Raw genomic sequence first — 15,501 nt, forward strand, 5'->3', positions numbered from 1 at the left:
CACCCTAACGTGAAACCAAAGCTGTATACAACGCATATAAAATAAATTATGGTACCATCCACCGCAGATTGTCATGCAGCGGTGCTGCCATCTACAACAAATACCAGGGTGTCCTCGCCGTGGGAAAGGGTCAGCCTGTCACCCTCGCGCGAGGCCCGCATTCCCTTTTCAAATCCAACACCAAGGGCACGCTCCACATCCATATGAAACGGTGGTCCCATCATCATTGTCGTCATGAGCATTCCAGTAAGCCTGCCGTTTTCGTAACTCAGGACGCCGTTCATTATGTTGGACACATTCACATGAACCCGCACTTTATCTCCATCTTCCACCAGCGTCAGCGAGGGGACATCCCACTCACCCTTTGTGACGCCCTTTCCGTTCAGCTTGCTCAGCGCATACGTTCCAAAAAGCGTCTTTGCGTCATCCGCCATGTTCTCCTGATCTGGACCTTTTCTTCTTTTTTCTGTTCCGTTAATGGTTGAAAAGATGTGTAGTAGATCAAACAGCAAGGTGAGTATGCATAAAGAGAATGAGGATAAGAGTTTAGTTCGTATTTTTTTTTCCTTCTCTTTGAAGGCGATATACTAGAGATTGCCAGTCCGTTTCTGTCTTTAGTACATGAAAAAAGGCAAATATTTGTATTTATCAATTATGTCAGTTTTGTATTTTACAAAGAGTTGACTATCTCACAGTTGGACAGCAAGTAAATAATTGAGAAGAACTTTAAATATGTCTAATATTGACTTTCAAATTGTTTACTATAGGCAATACATGTTCTGTTTGGACTGCCATTGCCGCATAATGCGCCTCAAACCACTTATTTTTTCATCCACTTGTTGGCGAGCAACAATCAGTTTTAAAACTTCCGAACAATAATTGTTCATTGTTATGTAACGCCTCTTTACGTCAGTGACAGCCTATAAAGTGTAACATGAGTTACAGAATAAGTAAATATACATCTGTCTGATGCCAGCAGTCATCTCCTAGTAGTGAGTATGTTTGATTCTTCCTTCCATGAAAATACAAAACCTGCTCTAACGAGAATTGCTTCAATACGTTACACGGCTCGTTGCTCTTTGTTATGAATGTCAACATATGTAATGTCCTCTAGGGGACATCCTGACAAAAATAAAGTCAATAAAGCACAATTATGTGAGCAAAGCGACCATAGTAATTCTATATCGTTTCATTCTAAGTGTTGGTGTTAAGTTTATACCTGTCTCTGTGCAATCATCATCCAAGTACAACCTTATACAGCCATTCCTGTTGAGTGAAACTGTGAAAAAAAAGAGCATTTCCATAAATTTTAAAGAAAGCTGACAACAAAAAAACACTGAAAAAAACTACCCCTCCAAAAAACAAAAGCGCGTCACAAATTATATCCATTGCAGACAAAAAAAAGTGCAATACAACAATAAATGATAAGATAACAAACAATAAAGCACTCAAACGAGTAACAGAAGCAAAAACAAAACAAGAAAATCCATCCAACTGGGTTATTTAAAAAGCTTCCGGTGACGCATTTATGTGCCTTCACTCTTGCGCAACAACCTCTACCTTCTACTATATAAAAATAATTCCGGGAATAGCATATCTCCACATCAAGGAAACCCAAAGCAACATCATTTTAAAAAATATCTTCTTTAGATCCGCCGTAACCACTAACCTTATCATAGAAAGGAGGTGCAGAAGCAAGCAACTAGGCACTCATAAAAACTGTGCCCTCCCATCGCCTGACCTGAAGAATTTATATAAAACCAAAACTGAAGCCGTGTGGTATCACAAAATAGCAAATAATAATAGCAATAACGTTTCTTTTTTCATTATATAAAACGAAAAAACAAACATCATTGATGGTCTAACTACCTGAACAGTCAACTTCCACAAAAAAAAATGTGTTTCTGTCAGTTGAGTAACTCTTACTCCGTAGGCGCCGCTATTGTGCCAAAAAAAAACAACTATACAAAAAGAGACACTCTCAGGTAAGTTGTGCAGTGATTATTACTCAACCCCCCTCTTGAGCAAGAATCAGTGCTCTTCTTGCTTGCCCTCAAGTGCATCCAGGAAAGAACCGTCACCTTTTCGATATCGGAATACACTATAAAACAGGCTATACAACACACATGAAAATTAATTCTAGTGTTCCTACAAATGAAACTCTCACCTAAGTACACAATTAACACCACAAAAATTTATTCTTTTTTTTTAGTGCAAGAAGTAAGTATCATACTACCCAAATTAATTATTCACAACATAAAGCAAAGCAAAGCACTACTTTCCCCAAAAAGGTGGCGAAACTGATTCACCCAAATTGCTATTACCTCAACGGGACAACGGAACAGACACAGACGCGCCCAGAGTACGTCCAAAACAATATATATATATATCCAGAAATACCAAAAGTAAAAAAACACAAAGGAATCTAGGTAAACACGGAAAAAAAATCCAACAACAGCAAAAGCATACAAAAAAAAACTACTTCCTACAAAATAAAACATTCACAGAATTTTAAAGGCTGTTTAACATGTAAAAAAGAACAAAAAAGAATTAGCATTTGCCACAAAATTAGCCTCAAAAAGCCGAAAAAGACAACCACGACAACAGCCACCATAAACATACATAACGGCCCTCAAAATAAGATAACAACGTGAAAACGCACGACATGCTGATGCGGAACAACACAAACTGGTCGGCGGAGGCGTGTGCTTTGTTGCGGCTCGCGCCGGACGAACTTCGGCGGCGTGGTGCGTGGCTGCCGGCCAGCAGCACGGCGGCAGTACTGGAGGCACTTGCGCTGCCGCCGGCCCCGCTGCAGCAGCCGCCCGTGGGGGAAGAAGGGCGCTGGGCGCCGCACGCACACGACCGCCCGGCAGAAAAGACCGCCACGGCACCGTTGTCCGCGGCGCCGACTGCCTGGGAGGGCGATGCCGATGAACTGGCTGTCGTGGAGGACGTGGCGGGCGCCCCGTGATAGGCAGGAGCGGGCGAGGGCGAAAAGCATGGCAATGACCCCGAAGCGACGGGGATGCCGCTGTGAGGGCTTGACGCTGATGCGGGCGCCGCGCTGTCGCCATTCGAGCGGGGCCCTGGCCGAGCCGTTGGCGTCAGCTTTGTTTTTTGTTCCCTACGCTGCTGGGGTTGTGCGCTTGTGCCGTTCGTCCCGCGAACTGTTGCCATTCGTTTGTTTGTTGTCACTCCCATATGAGAGTTAATTGGTTGGGCCGGAGGTTTGTGTCTGTTGCCCCGCGTAAGGTGTAAGTGTTGGCGCTATTTTTTTCGAGACTGTGTTATTTGCGTGTGGGTTTGTTTGTTTTTCTTTTTTTTCCTCTCTCTGTATTTTTTATGTTTTGTTTTGAGGTTTTATTTCTGTTTTGCTTTCTCCGGCCGCGTCTCAGTTGCACAAGGTCATTCATGACTAGGTGCGGGATGGTATTAAATTTAATCGTGGCTTTTGCTGAGAGGAATCCTTTGGCATGCAAAAGGGCACGTTGGTGGTCCATGAGTGCCCTTTTGCAATGTACGCAGGATGTGGCGCAAAGGCCTCACTAGATGCTGGCCGACCAAGCTACGGGGGTGAGTGGCAGGAAGAAAATCTCTATATGGAAATACCTATGCTGCCGGTTGTGGATATGATGAGGGTTATCCTCCGGTTCGCAGGCATTCGCGGCCGCAAATGGTTATCTGTCTAAGATCTACGATGGAGGATATCAACCACAAATGCGGGGGCAGTATCCGCTCCAGTATTAGTCTAATTTATCCTTTTATTTTTTTCTTGTATTAAATATTCCTGTTTTTTATGTGTTGTTTTTTTCTCTTTGTAATTCCTCTTTTTATGCGAGTTTCATGTGTAGATATGTTTGATTGTGTGTATTTTTTTCCTTCCGTTATTTATAGCCATTGGTGAGTGCTTTGACTAAAGTATGCATAGGATGCCCCTGTGTTGCTCCTATCTTGGGGCATATATATAAGTGTGTGTGTTGACGTTGCCGTCATCTTGATCCTTGTGTGCAACACAACGCGCACATCTTGGGGGTGTTTTACTGCGCGTTTTTATTACGATTTGTTTTTGATTGTTTGCTGGTTGTTTTATTTTTATTCCTCTTGATTTTTTTTCCTCTATCGCTGCTTTTCGTTGACTACACTCTCTTAAGGTTGGAGCAGAATACGCTAGACTCATGTCGCTTCGGCGTTTGTTTTGTGATGGCGTCCCTGGAATGCGATTTGCTTTGTCCACAGAGTGCACGCCCGTTGCTCGTTTCCAGCAGCGGTGTCTGGGATCACAAAGGCGCACAGCGGACGGTGTCCCTGGCTCTCGGAAGCTGGAAGCAGACGATGGTGAGCAACCCGCCTATACAGATGCAAAGGCAAGCCCATTGGCGCCTTTCCGCGGTGTGCGGCGCGAACAAGAGATTGCGGCGAAAAGAGTTTATCGTGACACGGTTTCACCCTCACCGCTGCATTCCTCCGGGAAGACTGTCATCACGGATGCGGCCTCCAGTTGTGAGGGTGGCGCCACTGGCGGGCATCGTGTGGGTGGAGACGCTCAGGTATCCACGACAAGTAACCGCTTTCTTCAGAAGCTGTCAGAGCTGGAAAGGTCTGCTGCACTCACTGGTGCGAGTACTGGCAGGTTCTCTCAAGTGTATAGACGCGGGCGTGAGGAGAAGGTTCTTAATGAGCGGAAGCGCATGCTTGTCTTCAGAGACGTTGGAATGGACCTGGACAAGCCCATCCTGTCACGCGATGTGTTTCTTGTATTCAAGTACTTCCGGTACGGCATTGAGTTTGCTGTGGACAACGAACTGGAGCGCATGCTACGCTACTTCAACGAACATGCGCTGAACGAGCTCAAAATCATACAAAACAGCAAGCTTATGCGCGGCCCTGCGGTGCTCAGCCGGAAAAGGTGTCACCCAGTGTATGGGGGCGTGGCGTCTCAGATGTCGTCGGTGTTCCCTTCCCTGAGGGTGGCCAATGTGCGTCAGTTCTGCGGTTACACAAGAGAGACAGAGCAAAGGGTAGCTGAGCTCATGAAACCCGGCTCACTCTGTGCCTCTTTTTGCCGGGCGAAGGAAGACACCATGGCGAGGTCTTGGTCACGAGGACGTTATTTTTGCGAGCAGGACCCTTCACAAATGACGTCTTTTTCTCCTTCAGCCTTTCGGCGCCCCATGGTCGTGATTTACACTCAGTTGGGACAGAAGCTCGGTGCGCAGGCGGACTTGGAATGGCGCCGTCTGGCATACGCGACCATCCACCCCTCGCTGCTGCAGTGCCTTCCGATAGCCGATGCGGCGGGCGAGGGACACGTCCAGTCTTCATGCGAGCAGCACAAAGGAGGGCTCCGTAATCGTTCGAAGGAGGCATCAGTCAACGGGAGAGAGCACATCATGCCACTCGATGTTGTTTCGCTGCGTAGCATGGACGTATACAAGTATCGCTGGGTGCAGCGTTTGTGTGTACGCCGGTTTGCCCGGTCACTCGTTCCTCCTGCTTATTCCGTGGATCACACGGTGAGTGAGGCTGCGGTAAATGGGCTGATAACGGCCTCCACCACATTTGTCGGGTGCAAGTTGCTTCAGCCTTTCTACTCTGTGTTGGGCCTGCGTAACTACCTATCTCCCCATGTCATGCTTGTGGACCACGAAGGGGTGATTCGCTGGTTGGCGGCGGGTTGCCCCGACGACTACGAACGGGAGCACTTTCCTGCGTTGATAAAACAACTTGGCGATGAATACAACCGCGCGAGAACTCACTGATCGGTTTTGGGTCTTGTTTTCCTTTGGCTCTTTTTTGTTGTTGTCACATACACCTTTTGCGGCTGGAAGGATTCCGCAAAGGCAGTAACACCAGATTTAAAGCTGCGGCTGCCGGCGTACGGTGTGAGCGGTGGCAGTGTGCGGTGTTCACATAAAGAAGTAACAAAACGGGAGCAATAATTTGTGTTCCATGGGTTTGTGCGGTTACTGACCTGTGTGCATCTGCGGAGGAGGGGGTTGATGATATATATATATATATAATTTTTCATTCGGTCGTTGTGTGTATGTGCATCTGCCTGCTGCGGGAGGCGTTTGGAAACGAGGATGGACCTCATTAGTGGGCAGAATCTAACGTGTGTGCTCTGCCTGCCCGCGACACATGGAGCTGGTGAGTGGTTTACCGCGAGCATTTATGTTTTCCTCTTGGAGGCTTATTTTTGGCTGAGCGCGATGCAGTCTGGTTTGTGCTATTTGTTGGTTATGCCTCCAGAAGCGAGGAGACGCAGCGGATATTGTGCAAGGTTGGAACTCAAAGTTCCAGAACGCGCACAGGCCGTTGTTGGGTGGCGCTTGTGGAAGGAAACGCTGGGGAAAACAAACTGTTTTCTGGCGTGGGTGTGCGTGAACAGGGGTGTATGGTGTAGAAGCAGGTTTCCCAACGCACGGGGGTAGGGTAGGTAGGCGAAGGAAAGTGCGGCACTGTATCGTGCCGTGGTTGTGTGTGTCCTCCTCTGTGGAAGGTGTTTCCTGCTTCTGTGAACGCTTCACATAGCTTTCTTTCTCTTGCGGCGTGGGTGTCGGTTGGGATTGTGCAGCCGCTATTATGCATTCTTGCATCCCTCACTTTCCTCTTCCGGTAGCAAGTCATATGAGCCAGTCTTCCACTACTGAACCCCCGCCCATCGACAGCCACCGCGTTGTGTTCGATGACAGGGATGAGGACCTAGATGCACCAGAGGGTACTGGACCTGCACTCACTGAAGTGAGTTGCTCCTACTGTGGTGAGGACGATTCGCACTCTCTGGCCATGTGTGCCGCCTGCAGAAGGTGGTTTTGTAACGGTGGGCACGGTACCAGCGGCTCACACATCGTCTTGCACCTCGTGAAGAACAAGCATTGCGCAGTACAGCTGCACGCGGAAAATCCCCTCGGGGACTCCGCGTTGGAATGCTACATTTGTCGCTCGACAAACGTGTTTTCTCTTGGGTTCATGCCCTCCAAGGAGGAGTCCGTTGTCGTCCTGGTTTGTCGCGAGCCATGCCTTCACTCCAAGGCACTGCGCGACCTCAACTGGGATGCCTCCACGTGGCTGTCAGTGATCGAGGAGCGCCGCCTGCTTCCATGGATCTGTAAGGTGCCAGCTGTCCCCCGCAAAAAAATCACCTTGCACGAAATCACAACACTAGAGTTGGGCTGGAATAGCGAGGATAAGCAAATAGTGGAGGTTCTGGGGAATGCCCCAGCCGTGCCGCTCTACTTTGCGGACGCCGTGGAGTACAGAACGGTGTTCACGACGCTGGTCGAAATGGACTCAGTCGCTGCGAGGGAGCGAAAGGAATTGCTTTTTGAAAATGTTGCTTGCAGGTTGCAGAAGGAATTTGGTGGGAGGCACTTTTTTTTGCTGAAGCAGTTGCCGCCTTCCGAGGCGGGTCTACGGTGTGGCGATCAAGCCTCAGTGTGGGCCAAGGAGGTTTGGCGGTCGGTGAAGGGCGTCATCGTCGAAATCCGGAAGTCAGAGCTTGGCGATGAGGAGGTTGTGTTTGAGGTGTGGCGCAGTGGAACGGCGCAGGAGCGAAAAGCGTTGAACGAGATTATTGCCGCATCCACAGTGAACTTCCGCCTCGAGTACGACACCACAAGCTGTGGGAGGATGCTTAATGCGTTGAATCTGCTGGCGCAGAAGAAGACGGCACTTTCCGCGTACCTTTACTTCACGATACTTGGGCATACAGAGGAGGCAGCGAGTCGTTTTGCTGAGGCGGACATTGATCTTCCGCCGCAGCGAATATCAGGCCTGAACGCCTCCCAGGACAGCGCTGTGCGGACGGCGTTGCGAAACCCGCTGACGCTCATCCAAGGCCCGCCCGGCACTGGCAAGACGGCGACCAGCGTTGCCATTGTTCTAGAGTTGGATCGCCGCATTCAGTCCCAGATCCTTGCTTGTGCCCCAAGCAATGTTGCCGTTGACCACCTTGCCGAGAGGATTTCGGCAGCCGGTTTGAAAACGGTGCGCCTGCATGCTCGCTACCGTGAGGTGTCAGACTCCGTGAGGCACCTGGGGTTGGAGAGTCAGGTGGAGGAGTTCATTATGGCTAGCAACGGCAACAGGCGACTGAAACAGATGCTTGAGCTGAAGATGGCGGGTGAGATGTTGGACGATGACGAGCAAAAGATATACGAGGATTCAGTGAGGGAGATTGAGAGAGCACTCCTTGGCAGCGCTGATGTGATCTGCTGCACGTGCGTTGGGGCCGCGGATAGGCGGCTGGGTGAAATGCGCTTCCAGTACGTTTTGATCGACGAGGCAACGCAAGCGATGGAGCCGGAAGCACTTGTGCCTCTTGTGCGTGGCGCGAAGCAGGTGTTTTTGGTGGGTGACCATTGCCAATTGCGTCCCATTGTTTTTTCACGCCCCGCGGAAAAAGCCGGACTGCGTCGGAGTTTGTTTGAGCGACTACTGCTGACAGGTCACCGGGCGGTGCGACTTGAAGTGCAGTACCGTATGCACCCGTCGCTCTCCCTGTTTCCATCCGATCAGTTCTATGAGGGCACCCTGCAAAACGGTGTGACGGCGGAGCAGCGCGACGCATCATGGGTGTTCCCGTGGCCGGATCCCAAGCGACCGATCTTCTTCTACAACACGACGGGGTCCGAGGAGCTGGGTGCTAACGGCAGCTCGTACCTGAACCGAGCCGAGGCGGCGCTGACTGAACGCATCATAACGAAACTCATACACGATGGCAAGGTGGGGCCGGAGAACATCGGCGTCATCACTCCGTACCGAAGCCAGTGCCGGTTCGTGAAGAACTATCTCGCGCGCTGCGGTCCTCTACCGGTGACAGTCTATGATCGCGTCGAGGTTTCATCAGTAGATGCGTTCCAGGGGAGGGAAAAGGAGTTTATCATCCTTTCATGTGTCCGCAGCAACCGCCGCCAAGGGATAGGGTTTGTGGTTGACTGGAGGAGGCTCAACGTCTCCATAACTCGTGCGAAGCGTGGTCTGATCATTATGGGGAACGTGCAGCTTCTTTCACGGTACCCGGAGTGGCATGCTCTCCTCGCCCACCTTATGGAACTCTCACTCGTTGTGGACGGCCCCATCGAAGATCTTGTTCCGTCAAGGGTGGTATTGCAGCAGCCACGGGGTACGAGTGAGGAGCAATAGCGCGTGAGAGACATCTCGCTGGCAGTCGTTCTGAACTTATTGTATTTCCGCTTTGCTGCTGCGTTTTTGCCCAACGTACATTTTTTTTCCCTTTTCTTTTTTTGGTTGTGTCAGCTTGTGCGAGAAACGGCCTGGAACGACATCTGTCTATTGACGATGTGTACCTCTCCCTTTTATCAATTGATCATTGAAGCGATGGTCGCGGCGGATAAGTGGTGAATGCCTCCTCAACTCCAACACACTCCCGCGAGGAGGGTAGTATAACGGCGCTTGCAGCAACCTGCCGTTGGCATCTTTCTACAAAGGGTGAATAACGAGATATTGTCTTGGGCTCTTTCTCTCTCTCTCTCTCTTTGTAGTTGATATTGCATGGATGTGTATTGCGACCATATAAGTAATGTGAGGAAAAGTATATATATATATATAATCCCACATTTTTCGGTTTTGCGGAGAGACATTTAATGAGTATCTTATTTCTTTGTGAGGAGCGTAAATGCCTTTCTTTTTCATTGTGTTGCTCATTTGCTGCCACAGCACCTGCTGTGGCTGCTGTCGGGCAGTGCCGTCTACCTCGATTGCTGCGTTCGTTTGTTGTCGATCCTGCTGTTTTGTCACTTTTGTGGTAACTGAGGGCAACAGTCCCGTTTTCTACTAGATGAGTCTCGTGCATCATTTCTTTCACGTCAAGGGCGGTGCGACGACGGCGAAGCCGAGCACCACCACAAGCAACACCGACTGCGCCCCTGGTGCAGCGGCTGCAGAGACCGTTTACGTCGCCGTGCAGGGGTGCTGCCACGGAGAGCTCGACAGCATCTACGCTGCTTGCGCTGCGCATGAGAAAGTGAGCGGGCGGCGGATCGATTTTGTCGTGTGCTGCGGGGACTTCCAGGCGGTGCGGGACGAGGCGGACCTGCGCAGCATGGCGGTGCCGCAGAAGTACCGTGTGATGGGCAACTTCGCGGCGTATTACCGGGGCGAGAAGCATGCGCCCTACCTGACACTCTTCGTGGGTGGCAACCACGAGGGCTCCGACTGGCTGGCAACAGAGTCCTACGGCGGGTTCCTGGCGCCAAATATCTACTACATGGGGCACTCCGGCGCCGTAGTTGTTGATGGCCGCGTCACGGTCGCTGGGCTGAGCGGCATATTCAAGGGCCACGACTACGCGCGACCGTATCCCGGCCGTCCCTTCCACACATCGGAGATGGCTAAGCGCTCCGCCTACCATGTACGGCGCATTGAGGTGGAGAAACTTATGGCGCTGTCACGGGCACTGGAACGCATGCGGCAGCACCCGGCTCCCCCAGTGACTACATCCACAGCGGTGCCCAGTGCGCCGCCTTCGCGATGTGCTGCGGCATTTCCACACGTTGACCTGTTTCTTTCCCATGACTGGCCGACGGGGATCACCAAGTACGGGGATGAGGCGCAGCTGCTGCGCTACAAGCCCTTCTTTGCGGACGACATTAGGCACGGTGCACTGGGGAACCCGCACACAATGCCGCTGCTTTGCGCCGCCAAGCCCCGGTACTGGCTGGCAGCGCACCTCCACTGTCAGTTCGAAGCCACCGTGCCTCACTACGACGTGGAAGGCGACGCCGCCGCTGCTGGTGTGCCGCGGGCCACGAGGTTTCTCGCGCTGGACAAGTGCTCGAAGGGGAAGGGCTTTCTTGACTTCATTGATGTCCATGTGGGCTGCGGCTCCAGCTGCAGCGGCCCCACTACGGAGGAAATGCAGGAACGAAGTGTGAGCGGGCAGGGGCGTGTGGTGCACCATCCGCTGTGGCTGGAGGTGCTTCGAGAGACGCACGACATGCTGATGCGGAACAACACAAACTGGTCGGCGGAGGCGTGTGCTTTGTTGCGGCTCGCGCCGGACGAACTTCGGCGGCGTGGTGCGTGGCTGCCGGCCAGCAGCACGGCGGCAGTACTGGAGGCACTTGCGCTGCCGCCGGCCCCGCTGCAGCAGCCGCCCGTGGGGGAAGAAGGGCGCTGGGCGCCGCACGCACACGACCGCCCGGCAGAAAAGACCGCCACGGCACCGTTGTCCGCGGCGCCGACTGCCTGGGAGGGCGATGCCGATGAACTGGCTGTCGTGGAGGACGTGGCGGGCGCCCCGTGATAGGCAGGAGCGGGCGAGGGCGAAAAGCATGGCAATGACCCCGAAGCGACGGGGATGCCGCTGTGAGGGCTTGACGCTGATGCGGGCGCCGCAGTGATGGAGGATTGTCTTAGATGAGGTGCCTCTGCCCGTAGTGAAGGAAATGGATTAACTTTTTGTGTCTAGGTGCGTTGCAGAGGTTAGGGTGTATGAGGAGGGCGATGTCGTCTCTCGTTGCTTGTGTTATCTGCCTCTTGTTTGTTGGTCTCTGTCATGCACGTGCTGTGGACGCCTCTGTCCTTCATTCACCAGCCGACATGCACGTACACATATACAGATATACGCCTTGGATGTTGGTCCGTGGGGAAAGGAGGGCAGGCCAACGAGGGCGGCCTCAATAGCTCTGTTCATGCGTTTTGGTTTTGAATCGGTTTGTGTGTGTGAGTGCGTGGCACCGTCTCTCTTGCAATGCGTGTTTTGTTGTTGTTTTTTTTTTGTCGACAACACTCACCGCGTAGGTAGCGAAGCACTTCCACATCAATTTGTATACATCGCACCCCTCCTTGCGTGTCTACACCCACAAGGCGAAGAAACCCATTAGGGCCGAAAGGGGTCTTAGGAGGAAAGGACAAAAACTCAAGGAAGTCGAAGGGAAGAAACAAAACAAAAAAAAAGGAAAATAAAATAAAATAAAAAAATAGGAACCAGCGAAAACACTGGATCTTCAATCGCACACACGTGGCTTTGTAAATAAAAGCAAAGCAAACACAAAGGAAGGAGTTCGTGTGTGCGTGCGTGTCTGAGCGAGAGAAGCGACACCAACAGCGTAGGGACGCCGTAGTTGCAGAAGTAAACCATTAGGGCTTAGCGAGCTGGCAGTGCGCGGGGTACGTGACAAGCAAGACAGCCGCAGACTAACACCGGCGGATCAATTAGCGCAGCACCAGGTGGAAGTGAAAAGGCGGGGGTCGCGCGTATTCGTAGAGCTTCCCCACCTTAACATCACTTGTGGATACACACTCGTGCGTGTAGAAGGGGGCCAACGGGGACCGGGGTGTGTTGCAGAGTTGCACGAGTACCACCGTTGCATCCCCGCTCACACACCAACCAAACATCACCGCAGCAGCAACAGCAACAGGCGTGGTTGAGCGATAGAGACAAACAAGGTGAACGGGCCGACCGAGGGCAACAGCAACAGCAGTGAGAGGAGCTCAGTGAAGAGGGACCATCAGGCAGAGGGCGGTTTGAGCACCTGTCTGCGTTTCGATACAACTTGAGCCACAAAACGCTCTTCACTTTTGATCGGTTCTTGTCTACTTGCCACTGTTGTTTGTTTGTAGTTTGTCGCCTCCTGTGATTCGTTTATTTTTATCTTGTACTTCTTGTTGTTTTGTTCTTGGTTTATTATCTTTTTTTTGTTTTTGTTTTTGCTTGTTTGACTCGTTGTGCGTTTTGTTTTATCCACGTTATTTACTGGGTCATATACCTCTTTGTTGATATCTCCCCAGTGAGTGCGTGTGTATTATTGACGTGGGCGGTGTATCGTGCACGGATCCTGCAGAAACCTGTACCCCGATCACCAGTGCCAGTCGCCCTTTGTGTGTGTGTGTGCGTGTGTGTGTCAGGAGATAACTCCCGATAAGGAAACCAGGAACGGAGATTGAAAGCACGAATATATATATATATATATATATATATAATATATTTATTTTATTTATATATAAATATATATATATATATATATTTGTTTATTACTTGTAAATATATACACCGAGAAAACGAAAGAGAGAGTGAGGAAGAAAGAAAACCGGAAAAAAAAACCAGAGAGGAGGTGCTGCGTCAGTTACTTTTTGAGGGACTTTGAAGCGGAAGCAGCACTTGTTATTTATAAACGAGGCAATCGTTTGACGCCAACAAAATGGAAGGGCCGCTCAACTCACAGCAGCACGGCAGCACGCGGCAGTCGCCCTCGCTGCAACAGGGTGCCACAAAGGCAGTGACTAATATCTCTGGGGGGCTAGACATGTTTGACATTCAGCTGCAAAATGACTGCGCCAACGTCCCGGGTTCGTTCATGGGTAATTTAAATGGGAACGCCGCGGTGGTGGGACTTCCCCCCTCGCCACCTGTGACGTCGGCGGCAATGTTCTCGTCAATCGCCACCGCCACACACGGCCTGGCTTCTGCAATGAGTAACCCGCAGACCGCACGCCGCATGGTGCAGGAGGTGGCGCAGGTCATCCTTCGCTTCGTCTCCACCCCCGAGGAGCCACAGCCGGAGAACCTGACGGACGAGTGCGGGCGGCACTTGATTTTACAATTTGTGGATGAACTTCAGCGCTCGACAGCTACAGTAACGACAGGAATGACAAGCGGCGGCGATGGACGATTGACCATCGACAAGGAGGTTGTGTTGTCCCTGAAAAATGGTAGAGAAGATTTGCCGCCTCCAGGGGCAGAGGTGGCGCGCCCGCACCATCCCTACGCTGGCTACTGTGGCGTGTTGAACGCTGCGAGCCCGCGTACGACGACACAGTTGTTGTTGCGGGGCACCCCACCAAACTTTTCAAACGTCGCCCAGGGCAGCAACAGTACCAGCGGCAGCACAAACGCCAATATCAACAATCTTCGTAGTAGCCACGGTGCCATGGAGAGCTTCAGCCCCGCTGGCGTGGGGGCAGCAGTGCACCAGCAGCCAGGCCTGACCGTGACGTTGCTGAGCAAGCGAGTGAGTGGTGGAGATGTGTTTCGTCCCCGGCCACAGCATCCCAGAAGCGGAAACCGCACGCTGATGATCAACCGTCGCGTCATGACAAGCACGAAGAAGGTGCTTCGCTCGGCTAGCTCCGCCTTTTCAGAGTGTTCCGCAGGTGAGACGGGGGAGGTGAGCAGCTCCATGTCACGCACCACGATTGGAACAAGCGCGTTGGCAAAGTAGAACCCACTCGCACAAAAAAAAAAACGAAGAAAAAAAATAAAAAAAAAAGGAACAAAACATCACCACGTTTTGTTCTTTGCTTCCATCCTTTTTTTGTTTTTGTTTTTTATTCTTGTTTTGCTTTTATTTTTCTGTGCCTCTCCCTCTTGTATGAACAGAGCACGTGCATGCCTCCGCCCAGTTACATACGTGCAGGTTCAGTATCCCTGTAAGTACGGATGCATTCTGTCTCTCGCTCTGCGAACGCGTGAGTGAGTAAGGAGGGGATAGATGGATGGATGGATGAGTGGTGGGCGTGAGCCCGTACGCGTCTGTGCCTTTGTTATTGCTCCTGGTAGTATTATCTATGTGAATGTATGTATGTGTAGGTTGAGAAGGAGCGGGAGATTGAGAGGGCGAGAAATAATACTAAGAGAGGTTAGTATAAGTGAGTCTGCAAATCAGACGCCGTGCTGGAAGCAATTCAGCAGAGTAGACTTGGGGAGAGTGACAGGGTGTTTAGCAGCGGGAGAGGATGAGAGACAGCGAGGCGGCAGAAGTATATATACATACACATATATATAGATATATATATGTAGTCAAAGTTCTTTTGTAATGAATGAGCAAAAGTGGGTGTTATTTATGATGTTCTCTTATATATATATATATATATATCCTGTTTACCTTTTGATTTTCTGAATTCCATCGTGTTACTACTTCGCTGTTGGGTTTGCTTGCCTCCGCTTTTTTTTTTTCCTTTTCCTTTTTCCTTTTTTGTCGCATGGGCATTAATCCCTACGTGGCTGGCGTGCGGGTGTTCTTTTGCTGCTGCCGCCTCTGCAACGGCTGTGTAACTTCAGTTTTACCCATTGTAATTTCTGCCCCGCTCTCACCGCACCCGCGCACGCCTCTCTGTCTATACCCACGCACACAACCGCGTGCATGCATGTATGACGGCGGGAGAAAGGGTGAGAGCTGGAGCCCAAAAATAAAGAAAAATTCCCAGAGCACCTCCACAAAGCATGAGCCGCTCCACCTGCACATTGACAGCGAAGAAGGAAATAAAGAAAGAAAGATAAAATGTGCGCGCAGGCTTGGTATTTTAGTTTTGAAATTATTATTATTATTATTATTTATTGTCTCCGTTGGTGTGCGGGCTGTATGAAGTGTTGCTGTGCCTGCTGTTTCCCCCACCCCCCACCCCACCCCACCCCTGTACCGTCGTTTTTGTCCACTCGCTTCATCACTGTGTGTGTGTATGCGTGCTCGTGCGGCAGCAAAGGCTGTGTCACGCACCCCAACTGCATCCAAAGNGAGAGAGAGAGAGAGACGTGAA

General features: G+C 51.0%; 8 protein-coding genes across 8 annotated transcripts in view, besides 18 other annotated features; 6 read left to right on the plus strand and 2 right to left on the minus strand.

Moving 5' to 3' along the window:
- TraAM80_04889 (uncharacterized protein) overlaps positions 1–75 on the minus strand; it is a gene marked incomplete at both ends in the record, with an annotated part of 435 nt that extends 360 nt beyond the window's left edge. The window contains one exon of the mRNA XM_029381796.1: positions 1–75. This exon is cut by the window's left edge and continues 360 nt beyond it. Coding sequence (XP_029238277.1) covers positions 1–75 — 75 coding nt within the window.
- Positions 72–434, minus strand: TraAM80_04890 (uncharacterized protein; the record flags this gene model as incomplete). The annotated part of the gene is made up of 1 exon (XM_029381797.1): positions 72–434. The coding sequence occupies one exon, from the start codon at positions 432–434 to the stop codon at positions 72–74; it is 363 nt and encodes a 120-aa protein (XP_029238278.1).
- Positions 435–2,665: 2,231 nt separating this feature from the next.
- Positions 2,666–2,974, plus strand: TraAM80_04891 (uncharacterized protein; the record flags this gene model as incomplete). Its single annotated transcript, XM_029381798.1, has 1 exon — positions 2,666–2,974. One exon carries the CDS (start codon positions 2,666–2,668, stop codon positions 2,972–2,974), a length of 309 nt encoding a protein of 102 aa, XP_029238279.1.
- A 312-nt stretch (positions 2,975–3,286) lies between these two features.
- Positions 3,287–3,356: a microsatellite.
- An 822-nt stretch (positions 3,357–4,178) lies between these two features.
- TraAM80_04892 (uncharacterized protein) lies at positions 4,179–5,762 on the plus strand (the record flags this gene model as incomplete). The annotated part of the gene is made up of 1 exon (XM_029381799.1): positions 4,179–5,762. One exon carries the CDS (start codon positions 4,179–4,181, stop codon positions 5,760–5,762), a length of 1,584 nt encoding a protein of 527 aa, XP_029238280.1.
- A 103-nt stretch (positions 5,763–5,865) lies between these two features.
- Positions 5,866–5,909: a microsatellite.
- A 96-nt stretch (positions 5,910–6,005) lies between these two features.
- Positions 6,006–6,022: a microsatellite.
- Positions 6,023–6,086: 64 nt separating this feature from the next.
- TraAM80_04893 (uncharacterized protein) lies at positions 6,087–6,434 on the plus strand (the record flags this gene model as incomplete). The annotated part of the gene is made up of 1 exon (XM_029381800.1): positions 6,087–6,434. The coding sequence occupies one exon, from the start codon at positions 6,087–6,089 to the stop codon at positions 6,432–6,434; it is 348 nt and encodes a 115-aa protein (XP_029238281.1).
- A 196-nt stretch (positions 6,435–6,630) lies between these two features.
- On the plus strand, positions 6,631–9,147 carry TraAM80_04894 (regulator of nonsense transcripts 1; the record flags this gene model as incomplete). The annotated part of the gene is made up of 1 exon (XM_029381801.1): positions 6,631–9,147. The coding sequence occupies one exon, from the start codon at positions 6,631–6,633 to the stop codon at positions 9,145–9,147; it is 2,517 nt and encodes an 838-aa protein (XP_029238282.1).
- Positions 9,148–9,478: 331 nt separating this feature from the next.
- Positions 9,479–9,500: a microsatellite.
- A 302-nt stretch (positions 9,501–9,802) lies between these two features.
- TraAM80_04895 (oligoribonuclease) lies at positions 9,803–11,269 on the plus strand (the record flags this gene model as incomplete). The annotated part of the gene is made up of 1 exon (XM_029381802.1): positions 9,803–11,269. The coding sequence occupies one exon, from the start codon at positions 9,803–9,805 to the stop codon at positions 11,267–11,269; it is 1,467 nt and encodes a 488-aa protein (XP_029238283.1).
- A 632-nt stretch (positions 11,270–11,901) lies between these two features.
- Positions 11,902–11,946: a sequence feature (A-rich).
- A 675-nt stretch (positions 11,947–12,621) lies between these two features.
- Positions 12,622–12,684: a microsatellite.
- Positions 12,685–12,845: 161 nt separating this feature from the next.
- Positions 12,846–12,870: a microsatellite.
- Positions 12,871–12,920: 50 nt separating this feature from the next.
- Positions 12,921–12,992: a microsatellite.
- Positions 12,993–13,166: 174 nt separating this feature from the next.
- Positions 13,167–14,186, plus strand: TraAM80_04896 (uncharacterized protein; the record flags this gene model as incomplete). Its single annotated transcript, XM_029381803.1, has 1 exon — positions 13,167–14,186. The coding sequence occupies one exon, from the start codon at positions 13,167–13,169 to the stop codon at positions 14,184–14,186; it is 1,020 nt and encodes a 339-aa protein (XP_029238284.1).
- Positions 14,187–14,199: 13 nt separating this feature from the next.
- Positions 14,200–14,243: a sequence feature (A-rich).
- A 31-nt stretch (positions 14,244–14,274) lies between these two features.
- Positions 14,275–14,317: a microsatellite.
- A 133-nt stretch (positions 14,318–14,450) lies between these two features.
- Positions 14,451–14,479: a microsatellite.
- A 246-nt stretch (positions 14,480–14,725) lies between these two features.
- Positions 14,726–14,763: a microsatellite.
- A 56-nt stretch (positions 14,764–14,819) lies between these two features.
- Positions 14,820–14,840: a microsatellite.
- Positions 14,841–14,909: 69 nt separating this feature from the next.
- Positions 14,910–14,941: a microsatellite.
- A 276-nt stretch (positions 14,942–15,217) lies between these two features.
- Positions 15,218–15,241: a microsatellite.
- A 37-nt stretch (positions 15,242–15,278) lies between these two features.
- Positions 15,279–15,303: a microsatellite.
- A 49-nt stretch (positions 15,304–15,352) lies between these two features.
- Positions 15,353–15,379: a microsatellite.
- Positions 15,380–15,476: 97 nt separating this feature from the next.
- Positions 15,477–15,495: a microsatellite.
- The last annotated feature ends 6 nt before the right edge of the window (positions 15,496–15,501 follow it).

This window comes from Trypanosoma rangeli (genome assembly GCF_003719475.1).
Source record: "Trypanosoma rangeli strain AM80 chromosome Unknown Tra_15.4_contig_00150, whole genome shotgun sequence".
Taxonomy (NCBI): Eukaryota; Euglenozoa; class Kinetoplastea; order Trypanosomatida; family Trypanosomatidae; genus Trypanosoma; species Trypanosoma rangeli.